The sequence below is a fragment of the Elephas maximus genome, chromosome 5 (assembly GCF_024166365.1).
Source record: "Elephas maximus indicus isolate mEleMax1 chromosome 5, mEleMax1 primary haplotype, whole genome shotgun sequence".
Taxonomy (NCBI): Eukaryota; Metazoa; Chordata; class Mammalia; order Proboscidea; family Elephantidae; genus Elephas; species Elephas maximus.
This window is the reverse complement of record NC_064823.1, coordinates 61499611-61524460: the sequence shown is the minus strand read 5'-3', so window position 1 is coordinate 61524460 and position 24850 is coordinate 61499611. Positions and strand designations below refer to the sequence as shown.

Below are 24850 nucleotides of genomic sequence, written 5' to 3'. Positions count from 1 at the left end.
GGATGGAAGTAGGTATCTTTGAGACATGACGGAGGATGAAGAGGAAAAAAAAAATGGTAATTCCTAGTTTTCTGGTTTGGGAAAGTTATTTTAGATTAATGTACTTGAAGGAATGGAAACATATTACTTTGCCTTTTGTCTAAAGCCACCGTTTACAATTTAGAATTTATAAACCTGAATGAGAAAGACAGAGAGAATTTAGGAAAACATAATCTGACTTATGAGAAACAGCACTGTCTTGGAATATCAGAAACCCTTTTCATAAAAACATGTGCAAGAAGCTTTAAAAAACGCAGTCTATGCCCTGAAATCATTCATTCTCATCACTCATAGCGACCCTATAGGACAGAGTAGAACTGCCCCATAGAATTTCCAAGGAGTGCCTGGTAGATTCGAACTGCCAAGCCTTTGGTTAGCAGCTGTAGCACTTAACCACTACACCATCAGGGTCTCCATAAGTCAATTCCAACTCATAGCAGCCCTATAGGACAGGGTAGAACTGCCTCATGGGGTTTCCAGGAAGTACCTGCTGGATTCAAACTGCCAGCCTTTTGGTTAGCAGCCATAGCTCTTAACCACTATGCCACCAGGGCTTCCTAGGGTCGCTATAGGGTCGCCGTGAGTCGGAATCGACTCGACGGCAATGTGTTTGGTTTTTTTGGTTTTGTGCCCTGAAATGGTTTGCTTGTGGACCATCAACATACACTCCAGTCTCAGGGCATTTGAGTCATAAGTGGATAAAGTGGTGTAAATTTTCATTTAATTCAGTTCGACATACATTTCCTTAGCAATCCACTGTGATTTATATATGTTATATTGCAAACACAAATTACATAGTCTAGAAGAAAAACTATGAGGCAAAGATGGATATTTCAGTTTAGGCTCCTCAATTAATTAATCATCATGGCCTCAGTTTCTTCCCGTGATGTATATAGTATGACTAAAAAGCTAGTAACACCCTATTGCTTTTCATTTTGCTGTGAGGATTCCAAAGTTAGTCTCTATTATGAATATTTAAATTTATATCTCTGTATGTAATTAGATACGTGTATGTAAACATGCACACACATACATATACACATAATTGTTCTATGACAACTAAAATTTTCATACAAATAAAGTTTTTGTTTTTGTGTTTTGTATCCTGGTATTTATCAATGCACTATATTTCTTTTCTGGGTAGAAAATGTAGTGTTTTCTTTCTGTCATGGACTTTTTTTTTCTCTGAAACTAAGTTTGCAGAAATGTGGGGACATGAGAATATGCTGCTGAGCCTGGCATCTCCCAATGTGTTCACTGTCTTGCTGGGCTCATGTTTATTTAACAAGATGTCCTTGGTTACCAAGTGTGTCTGCAGGTTGCCAGGAACCTAGGAATATGTATAAGGAAGTTAGGCGAGTATCATAAATATTCGATGTTCCATATCACCTCAAAAGTATCTCTAAGTTACAGTTTCAAACAGGAAAATATCCTTCAGTGTCACAAGCAGTAAAATAAATTCCTAGTAATTATTTCTTTTTCTTCTTTTTTCCAGCTGATCTTACCAATAGGGAAACAACAAACTTCTGCTTTTTCACAATATGATTATCCAATAGTAAATTACTCCCAAACTTTGATGCTTCTCTGTTTATTTTTCTTCTCTTCTGCTTTCTATATTTGATGCCCACTGATATTTCTATATAGAGTAGGTAGGATGAAATGCAAACCAATTTTACATATTATTTTAAAAAGGTTTACACTGGCAGCAATTTTTACTGCCAATTTAAAAGACATTTAGAAATTATTTGTATGTATTATTTGTACTATCAATATTCTATTAGCTCATTTTATTTAGAATCTACTGCATCACCAAGAGGTAAAAAACACACCTGTGCATGCACAAGGATAATGGCCCTTCATCACTATCCAGCCAGTGAACATTTTTGCCAAGGTTCTGTTTTCAAGGTTGATTGGAGGATAAATGAAAAAAATTCAAAAATACTAGAACATTATGAGGCAATCAAAAATCAGAGAGGCTACAGCTCGGTCAGATAAGAAGGGCCTTCAGCTAAAGGGTTTATTTGCTTGAAATACTGAACTCTCAGGCATCCTTTAGTTCTCTGGAAAGAAAGGTTTCATTGATTATGCATGCTAGCAGCTCATTAAGAATATAGCATTAAAAAAGATGAATTACAAAGTCAAAAAGATGACAAGTTAAGTGGAGGCCACAGTAAACTAGTAAAATGCAAGTCCCCTGATTTATTGGATTTTTGTACCTTGTGTAATGTAAGTGGACTAACTCACTCAGTGCCAGACACAAGCTGGGGATAGACATTGGCCAGAAGTGCCATATAAGTATTGATTGGGAATAATAATATTGTGCCAAGGTGCCTATTGCTCAAATGTTTAGAAATATCAGGGGTATAGCATTTTTGCAATGTATCAATTATACTGATGTATAATATCTTTTTTTTATAATATCTTTAGTTTTATTTCCTATAATTTACCAGCATAGATATTTAAGATTCTGATATAATCATAAGATATTATTGGCAAAGATGTGTGATTGAGGGCAAAAAAAAGCTCTTGAAAAAGGATTTCTGAATACCAGTAGTTTGAACTTACCCGTAGTAATATAAACTGTATTTGTCAAACTTCTGCAGTATTTGCCACTTAGAAATGTTAATAATAATAAGATCCACTGTACTTACCTGAATCTTTCAAATGTTAAGTAATATTTATATGCTTTGAGATATTAATGCTGAGCTAACACATGGAATCAAATTGACTTGATTGCAAGAATCAGATATCTTACCCCTTTCAAGGATAGAGACAATGAAGAGGGCCAAAGGAGAAAGAGCCTGGAACATACTGCATGGCTTCAAATACTCTCTACTTTGGCCACAAGTCTTCTCTTTCCACATTGGAAGTGCACATTCTGTTTCCAAAAAAGGGTTGGCAGGTTTACCTCACACAATGGGCAGCACTTAAGTTATGAAACAAGTCCAGTTTTAACCTAGAGAATGTATAGTTTCAGGACATTCTCTGAGGAGACGGATATCATTAATCCATAGATTCTGTGTTTATTACAATAATTTCTTAGCTAGCTAAGGCCTTTCTATAGATTAACTCTTCATTCTAGTAAATATTTCTAGACTACATAAATGGAGTGCCAGTGGATAAGACCTTGTTGTTGTTAGGTGCCATCGAGTGAATTCTGAGTCAAAGGGAACCTATGTACAACAGAAGGAAACATTGCCAGGTCTTGCATACATCTAACAGTCCTTGGTGTGTTTGAGCCCACTGTTGTGCCACTGGATCAATCCATCTTGTTAACGGTCTTCTTCTTTTTCACTCACCTACTTTACCAAGTATCATGTCTTCCTCTGGGGACTGGTTCCTCCTGATAACACATCCAAAGTACATGAAATGAAGTCTCACCATCTTCCCTTCTAAGAAGCATTCTGGCTGTATTTCATTTCCAAGATAGATGTGTATATTCTTCTGGTAGTCCATGGTATACTCACTGTTCTTTGCCAGCATCATAATTCAAAAACATCAATTCTTCTTCGGTCTTCCTTTCTCACTGTCCAGCTTTCAGATGCATATGAGTGACTGAAAATACCATGGCTTAGGTGAGGTGTACTTTAATCCTTACAGTGACATCTTTGCTTTTTAACACTTCAAAGAGGTCTTTTGCAACAGATTTGCCCAATGCAATATGTCATCTGATTTCTTGACTGCTGCTTCCATGAGCATTGATTTTGGATCCAAATAAAATGAAATCCTTTACAACTTCAATCTTTTTTTTCCATTTATCGTGATTTTGCTTATTGGTCCAGTTGTGAGGATTTTTGTTTTCTTTATGTTCAGGTATAATCCATACTGAAGGCTGTGGTCGTTGATCTTCATTAGTAAGTGCTTCAAGTCTTTTTCACTTTCAGCAAACAAGGTTGTGTCATCTGCATATTGTAGCTTACTAATTAGTCTTCCTGCAATCCTGATGACACATTCTTCTACATATAGTACAGGTTCTCAGATTATTTGCTTAACATACAGGCTAAGTTTGGTGAAAGGATACAACCCCAACACACACCTTTCCTGATTTTAAACCACATAGTATCCCTTTGTTGTATTCAAATGACTGCCTCTTGGTCTGTGTGCAGGTTCCTCATGAACACAATTAAGTGTTCTGGAATTCCCATTATTCACAATGTTACCTGTAATTTGTTATGATCCATGCAGCCGAATGCCTTTGCATAGTCAATAAGACACAGATAAACATCATTCTGGTATTCTCTACTTTTAGCCAAGATCTGTCTGACATGAGCAATGGTATCCTTCATTCCACATCCTCTTATGAATCCAGCTTGAATTTCTGGCAATTCCCTGTCGATGTTCTGCTGCAACCATTTCTGAATTATCTTCAGCAAAATTTTATTTTTGTGTGGTATTAATGATATTGTTCGACAGTTTCCACAATCTGTTGGATAGTCTTTGTTTAGAATGGGCACAAATATGAATCTCTTCCAGTTGATTGGCCAGGTAGCTGTCTTCCAAATTTCTTGGCATAGACAAGTAAGCACTCAGCATTGCATCTGTTTACTGAAACATCTCAATTGGTATTCCATCAATTCCTAGAGCCTTGTTTTTCACCAATGCCTTCGGTGCAGCTTGGACTTCTTTCAGTACCATCAGTTCTTTTTCATATGCTACCTCCTAAAATGGTTGAACTTTGAGAAATTTTTTTTGATACAGTGACTCAGTGTATCCTTCCATCTTCTTTTGATGCTTCTGTGTCATTTGATATTTTGACCACAGGATCCTTCACTATTGCAACTTGAGGCTTGAATTTTTCCTTCTATTCTTTCAGGTTGAGGAATGGTGAACATGTTTTTTTTTTTTTTGGTTTTCTAACTCCAGCTCTTTGCACATTTTATTATAATACTTTACTTTGTGTTTTTAAGCTGCCCTTTGAAATCTTCTGTTCAGACATTAAAAACTGAAAACCAAATCCATTGCCATCAAGTCAATTCCGACTCATAGCAATGCTATAGAACAGGGTAGAACTGCCCCATAGGGTTTTGAAGGAGTGCCTGGTGGATTCGAACTGCCAAGCTTTTGGTTATCAGCCATAACACTTAACCACTACACAACCAGGGCTCCATTAAACTAAAAACCCATTGCTGTTGAGTGGATTCTGACTCATAGTGACCCTATATGACAGAGCAGAACTGCCCCATAACGTTTGCAAGGAGTGACTGGTAGATTCTAACTACCGAACCTTTGGTTAGCAGCCAAACACGTAAGCCACTGCACTATTAGGGCTCCAGGGCTCCATTAGACCCACTTAAAACTCATTGCAGTTGAGTCGATTCTGACTCATAGTGACCCTATACGACACAATAAAACTGCCCTATAGGGTTTCCAAGGCTGTAATCTTTACGTAAGCTGACTGCCACGTCTTTCTCCCTATACCTACTTACCCCTCTTTTTTTCCTTTCTTCAGTGGTAACTCCCCAACACGCTAGTAAAAGGAGTGAATGGATCCTGGACTAACTGCGTTAAATCATTTTTCTCCAAGTACTAATCAATGAAATGTAATTGAGTTGAAATTTGTAAAAACATTTTCCGTAATTATGAATTTTCAAGCATATAATAAAATATTGTGAGCCCAATAAACTTTGAATGAAAAAAACAAGATCATGTCTACAATTCTGGGGAGAATTAGAAATTCTCCAAATTAAAGAATGAAATAAGCAATAGAGAGTCTGCACAAGCCTCTGGAGCCAGGGGAAAACAGTGCAGGATCTGCAAAAATTAAGTGCAAGTGTCTAACCTACCGTGCAGGATCAAAATAACCCTTTCCCCTTTGAGACGTCTGTAATGGAGAAGTGCCTCTCTTCCCCTCACCTGCCCCTTTCCCACTCTGCTCTAGTGTCAGTCTGGCAGTGTTCAGTGGTTGATGTGAAACACCTCACAACATGAATGAATCTGGAGGGCATTATGCTTAGTGAAATTAGTCAGTCGCAAAAGGACAAATATTGTATGAGACCACTATTATAAGAACTCAAAAAATGGTTTAAACACAGAAGAAAACATCCTTTGATGGTTATGAGGGTGGGGAGGGAGGGAGAGGGGGATTCACTAGATAGTACACAAGAATCATCTTAGATGAAGAGAAGGACAACACACAATACAGGGGAAGTCAGCACAACTGGACTAAACCAAAAGCTAAGAAGTTCCCTGAACACAACCAAATACTTTGAAGGACAGAGTAGCTGGGGCTGGGGTCTGGAGACCATGGTTTGGGATGACATCCAGGTCAATTGGCATAACAAAGTTTATTAAGAAAATGTTCTACATCCCACTTTGATGAGTGGCATCCACTCATCAAGCTTGCGAGCAACCATTTATGTTGCATCAATTGGTCCCAACCCACTTGGAGCAAAGGAGAATGAAGAACACCAAAGACGAAAGGAAATTATTAGCCTAAGAGACAAAATGGCCACATAAACCAGAGACTCCATCAGCCTGAGATCAGAAGAACTAGATGGTGCCCAGCTACTAACAATGACTGCCCGGACAGGGACCACAACAGAGAATCCCTGATGGAGTGGGAGAAAAGTATAGAGCAGAACTCAAATTCACATAAAAAGACCAGGAACCTCCGAAGCCATGGCCCCTGGGATGCCCTATTGACCCAGAACTAAAACCATTCCCAAAGCCCACTCTTCAGACAAAGATTAGACTGGACTATAAAACATAAAATAATTCTCTTGAAGAGTGTGCTTCTTAGGTCAAGCATATATACTAAAAGGGTGGCTCCTGTCCGGATACAGGATGAAAAGGCAGAAAGGGACAGGAGCTGGTTGGATGGACACACGAAACCCAGGGTAGAAAGGGGGAGTGTGCTGTCATATTATAGGGGCTGCAACTAGTGTCACATAACAATATGTGTATAAATTTTTGTAAGAGAAACTAACTTGAGCTGTAAACTTTCACCTAAAGCACAATAAAAAAACAAAAACAATGAAATAAAAGTGAGGGAATGATGATAATAGTAACTAATGAAACTTGCACTACATGTCAAGAACTCTTCTTTGTGCTTTACCTGCATTATCCTATAATAAGACTCATGATAATCTTCTGGGTTAGGTACTGTTATTTCTCCCATTTTACAGATGTAGACATTGAGGCATAAAGAAATGAAATAACTTACCAGGATTAAACTGCTAGTAGATTATGATGCCGTTGATCAGACCTAGAGAGTGTGACTCAAACTCATGGTCTTGACTGCTAGGTCATAAAAAAACCTACAGACATCGAATTCAACATTTTTTTTTAAATTAATGAAACTGGATAATAAAAGAGAAACTGGCTTATTAAGAAATCATGATGGAGGATTATTTTTTTGTTGATAATTTGTTGATTATTACTGTGCAAAAATGAAATACATTAAATATTGAAATTAATGATTAAGGTAGTAAACATCCATTAAAAAGAAAAAACATCCATTAGCAATGGTTTATTGAACTCCTACTATGAATTTAGCATTATGCAATGGGCTACAAGATAAACTAGGAGATACAGCATAAAGCATAGCACCTGCTAAGAAAGACAAGAAACTGATTTAACAGTTATGACAAGTGAGAAATATTTAAATATCAACATCACACACGCGCACACACAAACGCGCGCACACACACACACAAACCAAACCCATTTCTGTCAAGTCAATTCCGACTCATAGCGACCATGTAAGACAGAGTAGAATGGCCCCATAGGGTTTCCAAGGAGTGGCTGGTGGATTCAGACTGTTGACATTTTCCTTAGCTGCTGAATTCTTAACCACTGTGCCACCAGGGCTCCATCAACATTATAGAGGTGATAATTGAAGCAATTAACAAACTGGGATAATTTGTTGTCCAAATAAATGTCAATATCAAGCTAGAATTCTAAGTTAGATATGCTTTAGTATTGACATGACTCAAAATGTGATTTTCATTTGTAAAATCATAAATACTATGAAGACTGATAAACTAAGCTGAGAAAATAATGGTAAACAAGAAAGAAAGGAGTATGACCTACACTGCCATCTGTTGAGGAAATGAACATCTGTCATGTTGAATGAAAGACCAAGCTTGGAAATTCCCATTGAATCTCAACTGCTAGCACTACCATTTAAAAGTAAAAACAGATTTTCAAGCTTAATTTAGCTTTTTTTTTTTTTTTTCAATTTGGGAAAAATATTTAAAGAAGGAGGAAATATAATGCTACAATAATTTGGAAACCATAGCTGTTAAAATTTCCAGAAGTTATATTAGATCAAATTAGAGGAGTGTTGCAGCAAAGAATATTGTCAAAGACCTTTTTCAACAATAGATGTTATGCTCTCCAGAGGTACTTCGTTTTCTAAGAGACCAATGCAAGTCACAAGGTATGGTGGAAAAAAACACTAACCTGGAAATTACTCTCAGCTCTAACATAGTGTCATTTTCAGCAGTCATTTGAGTCTCTTGGTCTAAATTTCTGTCTGTAAAAAGGAGGACATTGGATTAAGTGATCTCCAAAATTACTTTCAACTTAACTTCTCTTTGTGCTGTGTACATATTTAAAAAAAGCCCATTAATAGTTGAATACATAAATTAATATTTATTTTATAGATGGAAGTAGAGTTCCTATAACTTCCTTTATATATATGTATTTATCTGATTCTGAAATTTTGAATTAGTATCTTTTCTCTTTTTAGGGTGGAGTTAGTGGATTGACTGGAGAGCTAGAATTTGGAGAAAACGGAGGCAACCCCAATGTTCACTTTGAAATCCTTGGAACCAACTATGGAGAAGAGCTTGGCCGAGGTGTTCGAAAAGTAAGACCAGAAACAGTGATAAATATACTTTTCCTATACTAATTATGGTTTTGCTCGATTGTTCTCCATGCTGTATGATCACAGTACTCATTAAAATTTATACTATAGTTTGGAAGACAAAGAAGAGAGAAAAAGAATTAGGCATTTAAGTACCTTTAAATAGTACTGACCAGAAATAGTACTGACCAGAAATAGGAAGTTATAAATTCTATTTATGCCTTAGAATAATTTAATGGGAAAAAAGTAATCTGCTGGTTGTTTAGGGAAACAACATCATCTTTCATTTATTATACTAATATTATAGTAATTTTAAAAAATAGTAAAAGTTATATTCATTCAATGCATAGTTGCTGGTTTTTTCACTTGTACCATGCCTAAGATCAGAATAAGAACTTAGATAAATGTCATATAGTAAGAGGGAAAGTCTATAAAGTGTGACATTATTATATTTCAACTTCAATATGTGTCATGTAATAAGTAGAAAATGATTTGCAGGAAATTAGCTCTTGTTATACACTACAGATCATATGTAAGAAGAAGCTAACTGAGCTCCTATAAAGGATGTTTCATGAAATACAGGGACAATAACTTTCTTAAGGAGGAATATATAAGCCCGTAGAGAAATGACTTTTCTAAGGTTTGGATTTGCTGTTTTTATATACTTTTGGTAGAGAAAAATATAAGGTAACTGAGGCTGCATAGAGAGTGGATAACTATAAATGTCTGACTGTATAAAGTTGACTGCTTGGAGGGTAAGAGTTTCTTCAGTGGGCATTTCCAGTGCTGAGATATAGGTTGCAGAAAAATTAACACAAAACAAAGTTAGGAGTTATTCTTATCAGGAAAAAAAAAAAAGAGAGAGAAAATTTAGGCTAGAGAAGTTGAAACTATCTTAATGCTTTTTTTTATTATTTTTATTGTGTTATAGTGAATAGCAAACACTGAAAACTGCATAAAACACATGGATAGTCTAGTGAAATATTTTAAAGGAAACAACCACTACTATGGTCCAGAGATAGAACGTGCCAAGCATCCTAAAAGCCCCTATTTGCTTTTCCTGATGATATGCCTGATATCCCTTCTCAGTGGTGGAACCATTAGTCTGAATTTTATGATGCTCATTTCATTACATTTTTATTTAATTTTTTCACTTTTATTTGCATCCTTAAATAATATTATTCAGTTTTACCTGTATTTCAATTTATGAATAAACTTGACATTGTATAAGTGAGCTTACATGTCATGTAATAACATAGAGAATATTATATACAGTCTTTTTTCTTGATTACTTTGTTCAACATTGCATTATTCATTCTTGTTCTTACACGTAGTTACAGTTTGTCCATTTATATTAGTTTATTGTTTTTTATGAATGTATCACAATCTACCTTGTTTTGTCTCCATTTTTTAGACTACTATAAGCAATGTTGTTATAAACTTTCTTGTACACATATCTTAGATATATATATATATACACATATACACACACATACACACACATATGTATATATGGAAACCCTGATGGCTCAGTAGTTAAGAGCTACAGCTACTAAACAAAAGGTTGGCAGTTCAAATCCACCAGGCACTCCTTGGAAACCCTATGGGGCAGTTCTACTCTGTCCTTTAGGGTTGCTATGAGTCGAAATCAACTCAGTGGCAATGGGTTTTTTGGTGTGTATATCCTTGTACTTTTTGCATGCATTTAGCTAGTTTATGTATTTAGGAGTAGATAGGAAACTGTACCTTGAACTTTACTGGATAATATCACATCCATTTTCACAGGGGCTTACCAATTTACACTCCACTGCAGTGCAGGAGAGTCCCCATTGCCCCGTGTTCTCACCAAATATTGGTTTTATTAGATTTTTAAGATTTTTGTTAATTTATTTGGCATATAATGCTGTTCCTCATGTTTGCAATTTTTATTTTCCTGCTTATTAAATGGTTTGGCTTTGTTTCCAAGTTTTTTTTTAACTCTTCAGATTTCTTTTTGAATGAACTGCATATTCAGGTCTTTTGGCCATTTTTTCTGTTGGAATGTCTTTTTTTTTTTTTTAATTAAATCTAGAAGTTATGTATAGATCCTAGTCCTCTATTGTTTAATTATGTTGCAAATTTTCTTTTCTTCTCTGTGAATTTTCTTGAAATTCTCTTTATAGTAACTTTAAATATAGTTGACTTATGAATCTTTGCCCTTATGGTTATTGCTATTTGGTCCTATTCAAGAAATCATCCCCTACTCCACAAGTTATGAAAATAGTGTGCTCTATAATGTTTTAAAGGCTTTGTAGTTCTGCCTTTTAAATTGAGGTCTTTAATCTACCTGGAAGTCTTTTTAATGTGTAAGGTGAGAAAGATTAGAGTTTCACTCTTCATCGTAGTATCTTGTTTATTTTTACTGATATCGAAACAATTTAAATATCATAAAATGCACAGATTTTGAGTGTTCAGTGAGTTCCCATGATTCAACGATGTGACCACCACCCAGATCAAGATACAGAATATTTTTATCACCCAGGAAGTACGGTCATTACTTTTACTTTCTTAACAGTGCAGATTAGGTAAATGGTTAATATAGTATAGTATCTACATTTGTATCTGGCACTTTTCTCTCAACTTGATATTTTTTAGATACATCCATATTATCGTGGGTAGTTTTTCTTTCTTTTTTTAAACTACAATTGCTGAATGGTATTCTATTGTGTGAATATAATGTGGTATCTTTTAAAATTTCATTTCCTGTTTGTTGCTGATATATGGGAATAACATTGATATTTATCTGTTCATTTTATATCCAGTTTTCTTGCTGAACTCTTTAATTATAATAACTTACCTATAGATTGTTATGAATAGTCGTATCAACTATAATTAATAAGGGTTCATGTCTCCTCTTTTTAATCCTTACACCTTTTATTTTTTCTTCCCTTAGCATACTAGCTAGGACCCCTAGTCCAGTATTGAATAAAAGCAGTAATAGTAAATATCCTTGGATTGTTACCAATTCCAAAGAAAAAGATTTCAGCATTACACTAGTATATATGATGGATTTTTTTGCTGTTTTTTATTAAGTTTGATCAAATTAAGGAAGTACCATACATTCTTGGAGCTTAAATTATGTTTATTTTTATATAAATTATAACTGTTTATATAAAAATTATTTGGTTTGCTACCACCTTGCTAAGATTTTTTTTAATGGGTATTCATGAGTGAGGTTGCCTGGAATTTTCCACCATGTTGGATTTTATACAAAGTTTATGCTGGCCTCATACAATGTGGTGGAGTGGGTTTCCTCCTTTTTTAATTATCTATGAATTACATAAACTTGGGATAATTTTTTCCTTGAGTGTTTGATAGATCACCTAATGAAGCTAACTGTGCCTACAATTTTCTTTGTAGAAATTATTTTTACTACTGATTCTATTTTTTAATGGTATATAAAAAATGTCGTATTTTCTAATTCTTCTTGAATTAAGAAGTTTTAATTTTTCAAATGTGTTTTCTTAGTATATTGCTATAAAGTTACTAACTATATCCTATCATTTTAATCTCTGAAATATTTGAAGATCTGGCCTCATTTTCATATCTGAAATTGTTTTGTTGTAACTTTTTTCTCTTTGCTTGATCAATATTATCAGAATTCTATTTTATTCATCTTTATAGAAAGATACATTTCTTTTGGTCCTACTCGTGTATTTTTTAGTCAATTTATGTTTGTTTTAATCTTTTTTATTTTCTATCTTATACTTTTTGGATTTGCATTTTAATTTTGTGACATGCATACACAGTTCAATTTTCCAACTTCCTCATTTTTAAAATGTGTATTCAATACTATATATTTTCTTCTAAGTACTGTTTTATTTGCATTGCATAAATTTTGAATGAAATTCTTATTTTCATTTAGTTAAAAAATTTTCTCTTTCAATTTTGTCTTTATTAACCCATGGATTATTTAGACTGTTTCTTACTTTCTAAATTAATGGGATTTTTAATTATCTTTTTATTAATGATTTGTGGCTTATTTGCTTTGAAGTCAGAGAATGTACTCTGTATGATTTCAGTCTTTTAAATTTTATTAAGATTAGTTTGATAACCCGACATTGTCTTATATAATTGTATTGTTTATCTCTTTAAAGGGAATACGAATTCTGTAGTGATTAGGTCCTGTGTTCTATGTATGTCTATTATGTTAAGTTTGTTGTCTCTTCTATTTATTTCTTGTCCTGAGTAAGCTGTGTTAAAAATCCCATAACTGTCGATTTGTCTGTTTTTCTTCTAGTTTTCTCAGTTTTGGTTTAGTATATTATTAAGAACTTATGAATTTAAAATTTGTTTTTATGTATTTAATAAATTGTGCATTTTATTATTACAAAGGAGTTCTACTTCTAATAATGCATTCTTCTTTAAAGAATATCTTGTCTGATAATAATAGAGCTTAACCAACTTTTTTGTTACTATTTGGATGGCATTTCTTTTTACCATCCTTTTTCTTTCAATCTTCCTGAATCCTTTTGTTTTAGATACAATTCTAGAAGCAGTATATAATTGAATTATTTTTAGTTGGTTTGATAATTTATGACTATAAACCAGAGCAATTCATGTATTTATACATAATGTATCTACTAATATATATTTAGGTTTAAGTCTACCATCTTGTACGTGCTAACATTTTGTACATTCTACTTAACTAGCCACTTCTGAGTTTCCTTTCTCTCCTTTATTACCTTCCTTTTGGACTGATACTGTGCACACGGACACACGCACACACACACATATATATATAGCCTTTTCTTCCTTTACAAATGTGCGTGTTATATACTCTGTATTCATTTAATAGTTCCTCTAGAATGTTTTTTCTAGAATGTACAATATGTACACTTAATTTATCCATGTCTTAAATTGAGCAACACCTTTGTCCTCACAGATAAGAAGTATGCTTAGAACATTTTAACTCTGTTTACCCAAATTAACAACTTCTAAAATTATAGCTTATTGTTGTCATGTATTTTAATATTTTGTTTTACTCTGAAAATTGTTACTATTCCTATAAGGTGCAGTGAATATTTATTTACATCTATTCCTGAATTTACCACTTTCTTTGCTCTTGTTTTCTTCCTGCATATCTATGTATGTACCTTGAATTGCTTCTTTTCTGCCTTTTTTCTGCCTGAAATGCAGCTTTAAAGTTTCTTTTGTTGACGTAGTCTGGTGGCAAAATTTTTCATTTTTTATTTGTCTGAACATGTCTTTGTTTCGTCTTCTTTCTTGAAAGGTATTTCCCCTAGACACAGGATTTTTTTTTGTTTCAGTACATTGACAATATCATTGGCTTTAGCTTCAGTGTGGCAGTAGAGAACTTAGCTGACTGCTGTCTAACTTTTCATGCTTTGACAGTAATCTCTTTTTTGGCTGATTTTAAGATTTGTCTTTGTTTATAGATTTCTACATTTTTCACTGTAGTGTTTAGGTGTGGATTTCACTCTAATGTGCCTAGATGTGGCAGGTTTATGATCATAAGAACTTTGGTTAGTCATGTGTGATTTAAGGTGACTGAGCAATTAATGCTGAGTGTCTGGTGCTAGAGATGATTTCATGTGGCTGAAAAGATCTAGAGATTGTTACAGATTACCATATAATATACAGAAAATTTCAAAACAGTTGGGGAAAATCTGTCTTATACCCAATTCTCTATCAATTATAGTTATTTAGTAATGTAAATAATATAGTAAATATAATTGTTTAAGTAATAGTAATAATAAAGGACACCTGTGGTTAAGTTTTTGGCTGCTATCTGAAAGGTCGGAGGCTGCAATCCACCTGCTGCTCCATGAGAAAGATGTGCAGTCTGCTTTCGTAAAGATCCAGCCTAAGAAATCCTATGGAGCAGTTCCACTGTGTCCTATAGGGTCACTATGAGTCAGAATTGACTTGACGGCAATGGGTATAATAATGAATAGGCAGTAAATATACTTAAATGAGAAGAGCCCTATAGTGGTTAAGTGCTTGGCTGCTAACTGAAATATCTGCGGTTTGAATCCACCAACCACTCCACAGGAGAAAGATGTGGCAGTCTGCTTCTTTAAAGATTTACAGCCTTGAAAACCCCATGAGGCAGCTCTGCTCTTTCCCATAGAGTTGCTAAGGGTAGGCATCAACTCAAAGGCAATGGGTTTAAATATACTTATTAACAAATTTGTGAAATTTTACTTGTGAAAATTAAAAAGACCTAAGCTGCCATAATTAACATAAAAAAACATAGTATTGATAAAATAAGTGTAGAATAATAATTGAAGAATCTAAAGATGAAAATACTCATGGCTTTATAGCAAGAAGATAGTACATCTTCCCTTGGGGTTTTTGTTAATTAATTACTTGTTAAATGATATCAAAAGACATTTTAATCTGATTATAATTGTAAAATCAGGATTAGTATATGACTTTCCCCATTTTGATTTAAAAAAAGATTTCTGTTCACATTAAGGTACACATGCAGAAATGAATTCATTTGCAGATAAAATAACTAAAAACCAAATCTATTGCCGTCAAGTAGATTCCGACTCAGCAGTTCTGTAGGACAGGGTAGAACTGCCCCTTAGGGTTTCCAAGGAGCACCTGGTAGATTCGAACTGCCAGCCTTTTGGTTAGCAACCATAACTTTTAACCACTGCTCCACCAGGGCAGATACGACCTATCCAAATATAGGTAAAGCTCTTTGTGCACGTGTTACTTAATTCCTTACAAAACTTCTCATGTCTTTTCCTTCCACTTTCACCCTCTGGCTTATCTTCAAGTTTATGTATAATCATTTTATACCTGTTTTCTTCTTTCTTCCAATATCTCATGTAATGTTATTATTAATTTTCCTAGCCTATTTTTATTCTAATAATTTCTATTTTATAAAACACTTATTCTAAGGAAATAAGTATTATGCAAAAGGATCATAATTACACCAAAACCCAGTAGTCCTGTAATAATAGAAGCTAAGAGTTTTTTTTTTTAATTCATTGTGCAAGAAAGAGTTTTAAGTAGAGGAGTCAGCAATGCAGCAGAAAGGCAGTAAGATGAAGACTAAAGCAAATCCTCTGAATTTAAGAAACCAGGGTTCATTAGAGACTTTGTAGAGGCAATAAAACAAATGAGTTTAGAATGTGACTGCTAAAGTAAGATTGTTAAAATTCAGTTTGTGCCACTTAATGGCTAAGTGACTTTGGGCATGTTACTAAACTCATAGGTAGGTGTAACCTAATGAGTTAGTATGTTTGAGGCATTCAGAGCTGTGCTTGGTACATCAAAAGATATTGTTGCATCTAATTATTAACAATGAGAGAAATCTCAGTGGAGTATTAATGCCATATGTTTAAATTGCAACAGGTTGAAAGAAAAAAATGAAGGTAAGGAATTAGAAGTAGTAAGGGTAAGTACTATGTTAGTTAACTGGTTTGGCTGTGAGACAATTAAATGGGTACATGAAGTGATGGAAGAAATTTTTTTTTAAATGTAAGATATTTGAATACATTTGAATGACCATAGACATAGGGAGGAAGGGAATGAAGAAAAAGGAAAGAAAGGTGATCATTGACAGAAATTCAGGAGAAAGACAGAAAGGATTGGATCCAAAATTAGATGGAGTGTTTAACCTTAGGCAGGGGGATGTCATTTTCTAGAGTAATGGGAGGTAAGGAAAGAATGGGTGTGAATGCAAGGAAGTGTTCATGTTTGGTGTTAAGTTTTTAAAGAAGTGGGAGGTGAGAGTATCTGATGAAAGGAAAGATTAGAAAATGCTGGAGATAATGAACCTGGAGTTTTAAAGATTATAAAAAAGGTTTGAAATGGCTGCTGTGGCGAACAGGAGAGAATTGATTAGGGGGCATGGAAAAATTGCCAGTCAGGGCTGTTGGCTCATGAGAAATTGTTGTTGTTGTTAGCTGGCCTGGAGTTAGCCTCTGACTCATGGAGACTACATGCACAACGGGATAGGATGGATCATTGTGATCCATAGGATTTTCATTGGTTGTTTTTTGGAAATAAATCACCAGGCGTCTCTTCTGAGTCTGCCTTAGTCTGGAAGCTCCACTGAAACCTGTGCAGCATTCTAGCAAGACACAAGACTTCACTGACAAATAAATGGTAGCTGTGCTTGTGGCACATTGACCATGAATCAGAACTGAGTCCCCTGCACAGAAGATGGGAATTCTACCAATGAACAACCACTGCCTTCCATAAGAAGCTGAAGATAATGAATTCATTTAGCACTAACCTACCTGGTTATGTGGCTTTTTCCAGCAGCATTCAGCAGACTAAATGAGTTTGAATTAATGTAGTGTTGAAGTTTTACAAGAATTGTTGTTGATTGGTTTGCTGTGTTCTTTATTGTTTGTTTTATTTTTTGATGGCAGTACAATGAGGCAGTAAGGGTAGGGATAATGACAACAGAATGGTTGAAGTTAAGGAGCATGAAATCTATATTGGATCTGGATGGTTGTGAAGACAAAGACAGGAGGATTCCAACAATTGAGAGAAGCAGATGACACAACCTTGCTTGCTGAAAATGAAGAGGACTTGACGTAAGTATGGATTACACCTGAACATAAAACAAAAATCCTGACTACTCGACCAATAAGCAACATCATGATAAATGAAGAAAATATTGAAGTTGTCAAGGATTTCATTTTACTTGGATCCACAATCAACATCTAAAGAAGCAGCAGTCAAAAAATCAAATGATGTATTGCAATGGGCAAATCTGTTTCAAAATACCTCGTTAAAGTGTTAAAAAAAACCAAAGATGCCTCTTTGAGGACCAAGATGCGCCTGATTCAAGCCGTGGTATGTTCAGTCATCTCATATGCGTGTGAAAGCTGGGCAATGAATAAGGAAGACTGGAGAAAAATTGACATCTTTGAATCGTGCTGTTGGCAAAGAATATTAAATATAGCTTGGACTGGCAGAAAAGCCCACAAATCTGTCTTGGAAGAAGCACAGCCAGAATGCTCCTTAGGAGGGAGGATGGTGAGACTTCGTCTTACATACTTTGGACATGTTATTAGGAGGGACCAGTCCCTGGAGAATACCATCATGCTTGGTAAAGTAGAGGGTGATCGAAAAAAAGGAAGACCCTTAGTGAGGTGGATTGACACGGTGGCTGGGACAAATGCAGGACTGGGCAGTGTTTTGTTCTGTTGTTCTTAAGGTCGCTATGAATCGGAACTCAATGTCGAGGGCATCTAACAACATGATTTAAGGGGATAGAGCCTTTAGCAAATGTGACGAGCCTATCGATTAATATGAATTAAGCGAGAAAGCTTCAGAGACAGGAAGTTGTATTTGTGGAGAGAAACACCAAAATTTATGATTTCAAAGATAGATTCCAGGGATTCACAAAAGCTGACAGAAGTAGATTTCCTTGAGCCTCTTTTTTCTAAGATCAGTGCACTTGACTGTTGTTTCACCCTGATCTGCTTCAAAGCCCCAAATTTCTTGTCTATGCCATTGATTTCTCAATGAATCAGTACTACATATTATGTACCTTATTATTTGTTGTTGTTAGATGCCATCAAGTTGATTTCAACACATAGCGATTCTGACTCATAGCGACCCCATAGGATGGAGTAGAACTGCCCCATAGGGTTTCCAAGGAACACCTGGTGGATTCGAACTGCTGACCTTTTGGTTAGCAGCCGTAGCTCTTAACCACTACGCCACCAGGGTTTACTACTGTATTATTAAAACACAAAACCAAACCTGTTGCCGTCGAGTTGATTCCAACTCATAGCGACCCTATATTAGTAAAATATGTATATATATATTATTAATATTATTAAAAAAAATGTTAAATAACTCCAGTAATTATTTAATTATTTATGTTTCTATGCTCCAGCTCCCAAATTGTATTGAAATGCTTCTGTGAGCTGGCATATAGATGTTACGTGAAATGCACTGTAGATATTTACAATGCCTTTTACATTGTTCACCTTCAAAAATTTGTATATTCTTATTTTAAAATGTTTTTAACATTCTTTTTTTTTTTATTTTAATTTGTTGTTATACCTCAAACATTTTCCTGTGAAACTGGGATTTTAATTAGTTACTGAAGTTATAAAGCCCTGAATCTATCTCCCAAGTGATTTTAGGTGTGCTATAAAATTTTTTTTTATAATTAGTTCGTTTTTTTAATAAATTTATAATTTTTTTTTTTAATAAATTAGTTTGTGGGCTGCTAACCCCATTTATAAATGGGGCAGTTCCTTCATATGGGCATTCACACACACATAATGTTTTTAAAGATACTTATCAAAGGAAAGTATTACCATGAGAATATATGCAGTATAGATTTACTGGGGAAACCCTGGTGGCGTAGTCATTAAGAGCTATGGCTGCTAACCAAAAGGTTGGCAGTTCAAATCCACCAGGCACTCCTTGGAAGCAGTATAGAGCAGTTCTACTCTGTCCTATAGGGCCGCTATGAGTCAGAATCGACTCCAAGGCAATGGGTTGTTTTTTTTTTTTTTTTTTTGGTTTTTAGATTTACTAGATATGTGTTCAAAATTAAAGTTCCACTCACAGTTTCTACATGTTTCAGAAGGAGTGAAAGGCTTTCCAACTGAGGAACTGTCAGGTTGTCAGTGTTTATTCTGCTGCCAGTGGCTAATTGTATACAATGCCTGCAGCCTTATCACCTTGAGCAGGGATACTGTCAGATCTCATAAACTAAGCAGGGTTTTGTCTGCTCAGGATTTGAATGTGAGAGTGCCCAAGGCTTCACAGTCCCAAATTTTGGACTTGTCTCTGCTTTTTTGGCAATGTATGAGAAGAGGTTTCATTTTTCTGAATTTGGTGAAACTGTGAAAAGATTATTTAATTTTCATTAATGCTGATCAAAACAAAGAGCTTTCTTGCTTGATGTTTTTTACATGTTCTTTTACTTTGATGTAAGTTGGTGTTTCGTTCAGTAGATGGTATATTCAAGGGGTTAGTACACTGTGCAGCCTTAAAGATAAATTCAGGTAAACCTCAAAGCCAAATTTTGAAATCATCAAGGTTTTCTATATTCTTAACCTCTCCCCAATAATATGGTTGTTCCTGTTTCTGTTTTCCCCAATGCTGAAGTTCTAAGGAAAAAAAAAAAAAAACATAATTTGAGTGATAACTCCCTATAAAGTCTCTGAAAGCTAATATTATTATAATACATAAAAAATAAAGACTAAATTAAATAACCACATTTAAAGCATCAACATGCATTTTTTTGTTTTGTTTTCCTTTAAGGATAAGAATTCTACTTAACGGCATTTTTGCTTATTTGTCTGAAGTTTTCTTTGGTTTTGCCAATGCTGCTTAATTTTTATTGTAAAGATTGAGTTCCAGCATTCAAATTTAATACTCCAGACTTTACGTCTTTAAACTTTATCACAAACAGGAAAATAATGCCAGGAAGAATAGATTAAAACTGTTTTCACAACCAATCTTAATTGTATAATAAGGCTTAGTATCTTCATAAACGTGTTTTCTCATATAAGTTGATGAAATAAAATGGTACAACAGAGATATTTTAGCTTCTAGATACAATTGTTTCTCAGATTTAAAATGTTTACTCGAGTTCTCCTAGATTAAATTTACACATATAAAAACCACAGCTTTGTATTCTTGGGCGAACCTAATGTACTGATATTGCTCAGGGTATTATACATATTATGTTGGTCCATTTTTAATGAACTGAAATCTTTTACTATCCTATACTTAGAATGAAGAAAAAACAACTTTACCTCCAAATAACCAATGATTAAAATGTTGTACTGGCCGTCTTCAACATGTATTTTGATTCTTTGATATTTAAAATAGCATTTACTGTTTCCTTATTACCCTGCTTTATGTTTCATTATAGAATATTTTTTACAAATAATCTGATATAATTATACATATAATTCATATATATGTTCAACCTCTCCTTACTTATTGACAATTAATTAGTATTATGTGAAAATGGAGGATGATCATATCAGATCACAAAATGGAGGATGACTGCATCATTATATAACTGCCTAATTACATCATTACATAACTGCCAAACCACTGAGAATCATGACCTAACCAATTTGATACATGACTTTAACCATTCCATCCAGTTTTACTCTCGCCTTACAATTTGGCATTTGTTACTGCCAGCGATACATTAATGTGCAAAATAGATAGTAGATTTTTTTTACTATTTTCGTAAACGCAAGATGTTGGATAATCAGATAATGGATAAATGAGAAGGTGTACATGTAAATATAATTTACTTTTTTATAGTCTGTCATTCCTGTTACAAAATAAACTCCATGAGATAAAAATTGTTCGCTCCTTATCCCCTAATGCATGGCATATAGCTGTTATTAGGTGCCATTGAGTCAGTTCCAACTCATAGCAACCCTATGTACAACAGAACAAAACGCTGCCTGGTCCTGTGCCATCCTCACAGCCGTTGCTATGTCTGAGCCCATTGTTGCAGGCACTGTGTTAATCCATCTCATTGAGGGTCTTCCTCTTTTTCACTGACCCTCTACCTTACCAAGTGTGATATCCTTCTTCAGGGACTGGTCCCTCCTGATAACGTATCCAGAGTATGTAAGCCCAAGTCTCGCCTTCCTCACGTTGAAGGAACACTCTGGTTCCAAGACAGACTTGCTTGTTCTTCTGGAAGTTTGTGGTATATTCAGTATTCTGCACCAACACTGGCATATAGCAGATGCTCATTTAATATGTAATGAATAAACGAATGAATGTACATAACTTAAAATTGAATTCATAAAAATTTTCACTGCATCTATAAATGTAAAACATTTCTCATTTATTCAAATGAAAAATAGTAATTGTATGAATTTAAATTATTTGTTGACATGTCTGCATTAAAATGTGAGTGTTATCATTATACCCTTTTCATTCATGTATCCTCAGTTGCTGGCATAGTTAACACTTGGTCACCAAATACACCTTGAGTAAATGGATAACCAATTATTTTAGTAGTTATTAAGTAAGATATATGTGATTTTTTCCAGAGACCTACAGTTTTGCTGAGACTAGGGGAAGGGTCAGTAGTTACATTAATTATTCCAAGTAATATGGAAGGATTTGTAAAAGTACAAGCTCATTAGGATTAGGTCTTATTTGAACAAGCAGAACCAACAAACCTCTAACCAAGTAGAAATAATTTACAGTTTTTCTCTGCATTCTGAAGTAATATAAACAAAGCTTTTGAAATCTGATTTTCCTCCCAACTGTCATCTGTTAGATTCATGATGTATTACCCTCATTAAATTGTTAGCACCTTGGAGAGAAGGCTCATATTTTGTCAACTACTATGTTCTCGGTGTACATAATAATTGATCATTGTGTTGAATGAATGAATGAGTTCTGCCTAGTTCCAGGTGGGGATTGTGACATTTGCATTATTGATAGATATCCCCACCAAATGTGTTGATACAACTATTGGTATTTGAAGTTCAAGATTTTTTTTTCCTACTGGGCTAGATTTAATATGTTAAAAATGGAAAAAGTATATAGCCTTTGTTGTCAGACGTATCTGTCTTGAAATTCCGACTCTGTCACTTACTGGCCATGTAATCACTGACTGTTAAACTCTATGAGCCTCAATTTCCTTATCTGTAAAATATGAATAATAATCCTTACCTCTCCAGAGTGTCGTAAGGATTAAACAAAATTATGTTTGTAGGTTGCATAATGAGGGCTCATTAAAACAATGCCTATTTGCAAATGGACAGTAATCTATGCTATTTATTTTCTAGCTAACACAAGAAATCCAGTTATTCTGGCAAGGAATTGCTACATGAAGTAAGGAAAGTAATTTCATTTTAGGTGTGATTGACAGAACATTGTACATGGCAATCACAGTGATAGCATAAAACACTAACCTTCTGCTACGTTTAATGTCCTTCCTGACTATGAAATTCTACAAGTCTGTTAAGATTTGGAGGTTGTAGTCTCTATACAGAAAGCTAATAGGAGAGAACAGGGACAAACTCTGGTGGTTGGGATTATGCTGACCTCTCTAGAGTAAGGCAGAGATGCCTGGTAGAGTAGAATTTTGAGTTCATGTTTTGGTGGAAATAGAAACAACTTGTTTGCTCGGTATGGTTTACTTCACCAGTTTTGAAGAAGTAGCTGCTGTTGGCGCGCTGACGCTCAGGGAATGTTTACAGACCGGTATGTGCTCCCAAACCACCCCATCCTTTGCCAGAGGCACAGAGCACCCCCACTCCCACCATCACCAGTGAAACTCTTGACCAGCTGGAATTCACCAAGCACAACATTACCACCCACTGAACAGCCTCACCGATAGCTTCAGCCATAGTGATTAAGGGCCGGTACCCAGCACCAGGACAACAAGCATTAACAGAATCTTTTATGGTTTTAAATTAAGAATACACAGATTTGTATTCCTTCATCACGATCTCATTCCTGTGATGGTTCTGTAAGTGGCAGATAGCAAGATTTTTTTATTTTTTTCAAAGAGGCTGTGTGAATGGGGAAATAGTGAGCAGGAAGGGATCACACAGTGAGTGAGTCATGTGTCCGTGTATGTTGGGAACTCGCAGCAGACTGATTTATTATACAGAGACATTCATGGTATGATAGCTTCAGTTGAACCATAATCCCTGGGGATTGTCATTGTAACTCAAATCCTCTGCTTTCTCTCCTCTCTGAATTTGTCTGTGATCTGTTCAGATATTTGATTATATATCTCTCTTGTACTCTCAGGCCTGTCTTACCTTCCCTAGGGGATTATAAGTTCACCTTCAGCTGGAACTGGGTTTTATAAAAATTTAAATAGTTCTGGCCACATAATCTCACAAAATTTGCCAATAGAACTTTTTTAACTCATGTATTTGAGGGCCATTCATTCAAACAAATGAATATTATGTTCATGTCCATGATGAATAATTGTAATTGTAATCATGGCTTTTGGTGATCACTGATTACTGTTGCCTCCTTCCTGTCTTTTTTTCTTTTAAGTAGTTTTATTTTTCTTCTTCACCAAGATACCTGACACACACTAAAGCTAGTCAGACCGTAGAAGACTTTAACCCTAACTAAGCTGTTCTTACAGTGACTAGATAATTAAGGGATTTAGATTTGCTGATTTATTTTTAATAGAAATTTTGGTATTAAGACCCAAAAAAACTTTCGAGACTTTGGGATGGTTTGAATATGTAGACTATCACTGCTGTTTAAGTTTCTGCTGTTAATGTGGATACTGTTGACTTAAGGGTGTCTTTCTTAACTGAAAGGTGGCATATTGCAAATGAAAACAGGTAACATATTGTGGAATTTCCAAATAGGGAATCAGTTGATTTGTGTGTGAAAAGATATACGTATAATTTATGTATGCTGACAGCACTACGCTGTTTGGCAACTAGCCTTCATCCTCAACAGCATGGAGGCTGTGGGCACTTGGTTGTGAATGGACAGCCTGTTTCTCATTATAGACCTGGCTTTTGATAGCTGTTGGTGTTGTTAGGTACCATTGAGTCGGTTCCAACCCTACAGGACAGAGTAAGAACTGCCCTGTAGGCTGGTGGATTTGAACTATTGACATTTTAGTTAACAGACTGAGCTCTTAACCACTACGCCACCAAAGAGCTCCACTGGTTTTTGACTAGAAGATATTTAAGTGTATAGTATTTATAATGAGACCTTGAATCCATCCCAACTATTAATGTAGAAATGTCTTTGTTTACCAGATGGTAAATATTTCTGAAAATTAAGACTCTTTTCTTTAATCATTCCTTTCTTTGAAAATTTATGTGTTATAATCATGCATACAATAAGCATTTATTTCAGCTCTGAGAAATGAAATAAAGTAATTTTTGTTCTCCAAATTAGTTGTATTTAAATATTTCATCTTTTAAATTTGTCTTTGTATTTTGAGGGAAGAAAACATTAATGAAAGTTTATCAGATGAAAATAACTTAGACTTTAGGGACAATAGTTTTCTTGTTTGCGACTTGA

At 34.8% G+C, this 24850-nt stretch overlaps 1 protein-coding gene across 1 annotated transcript in view; it reads left to right on the top strand.

Annotated features, from left to right (window-relative positions):
- Positions 1-24850, top strand: part of GRID2 (glutamate ionotropic receptor delta type subunit 2) — a 1658713-nt gene that overhangs the window by 1048377 nt on the left and 585486 nt on the right. The window contains exon 8 of the mRNA XM_049885711.1: positions 8732-8851. Within this exon, the coding sequence (XP_049741668.1) occupies positions 8732-8851 (120 nt within the window). The remainder of the gene's footprint in view (positions 1-8731; positions 8852-24850) is intronic.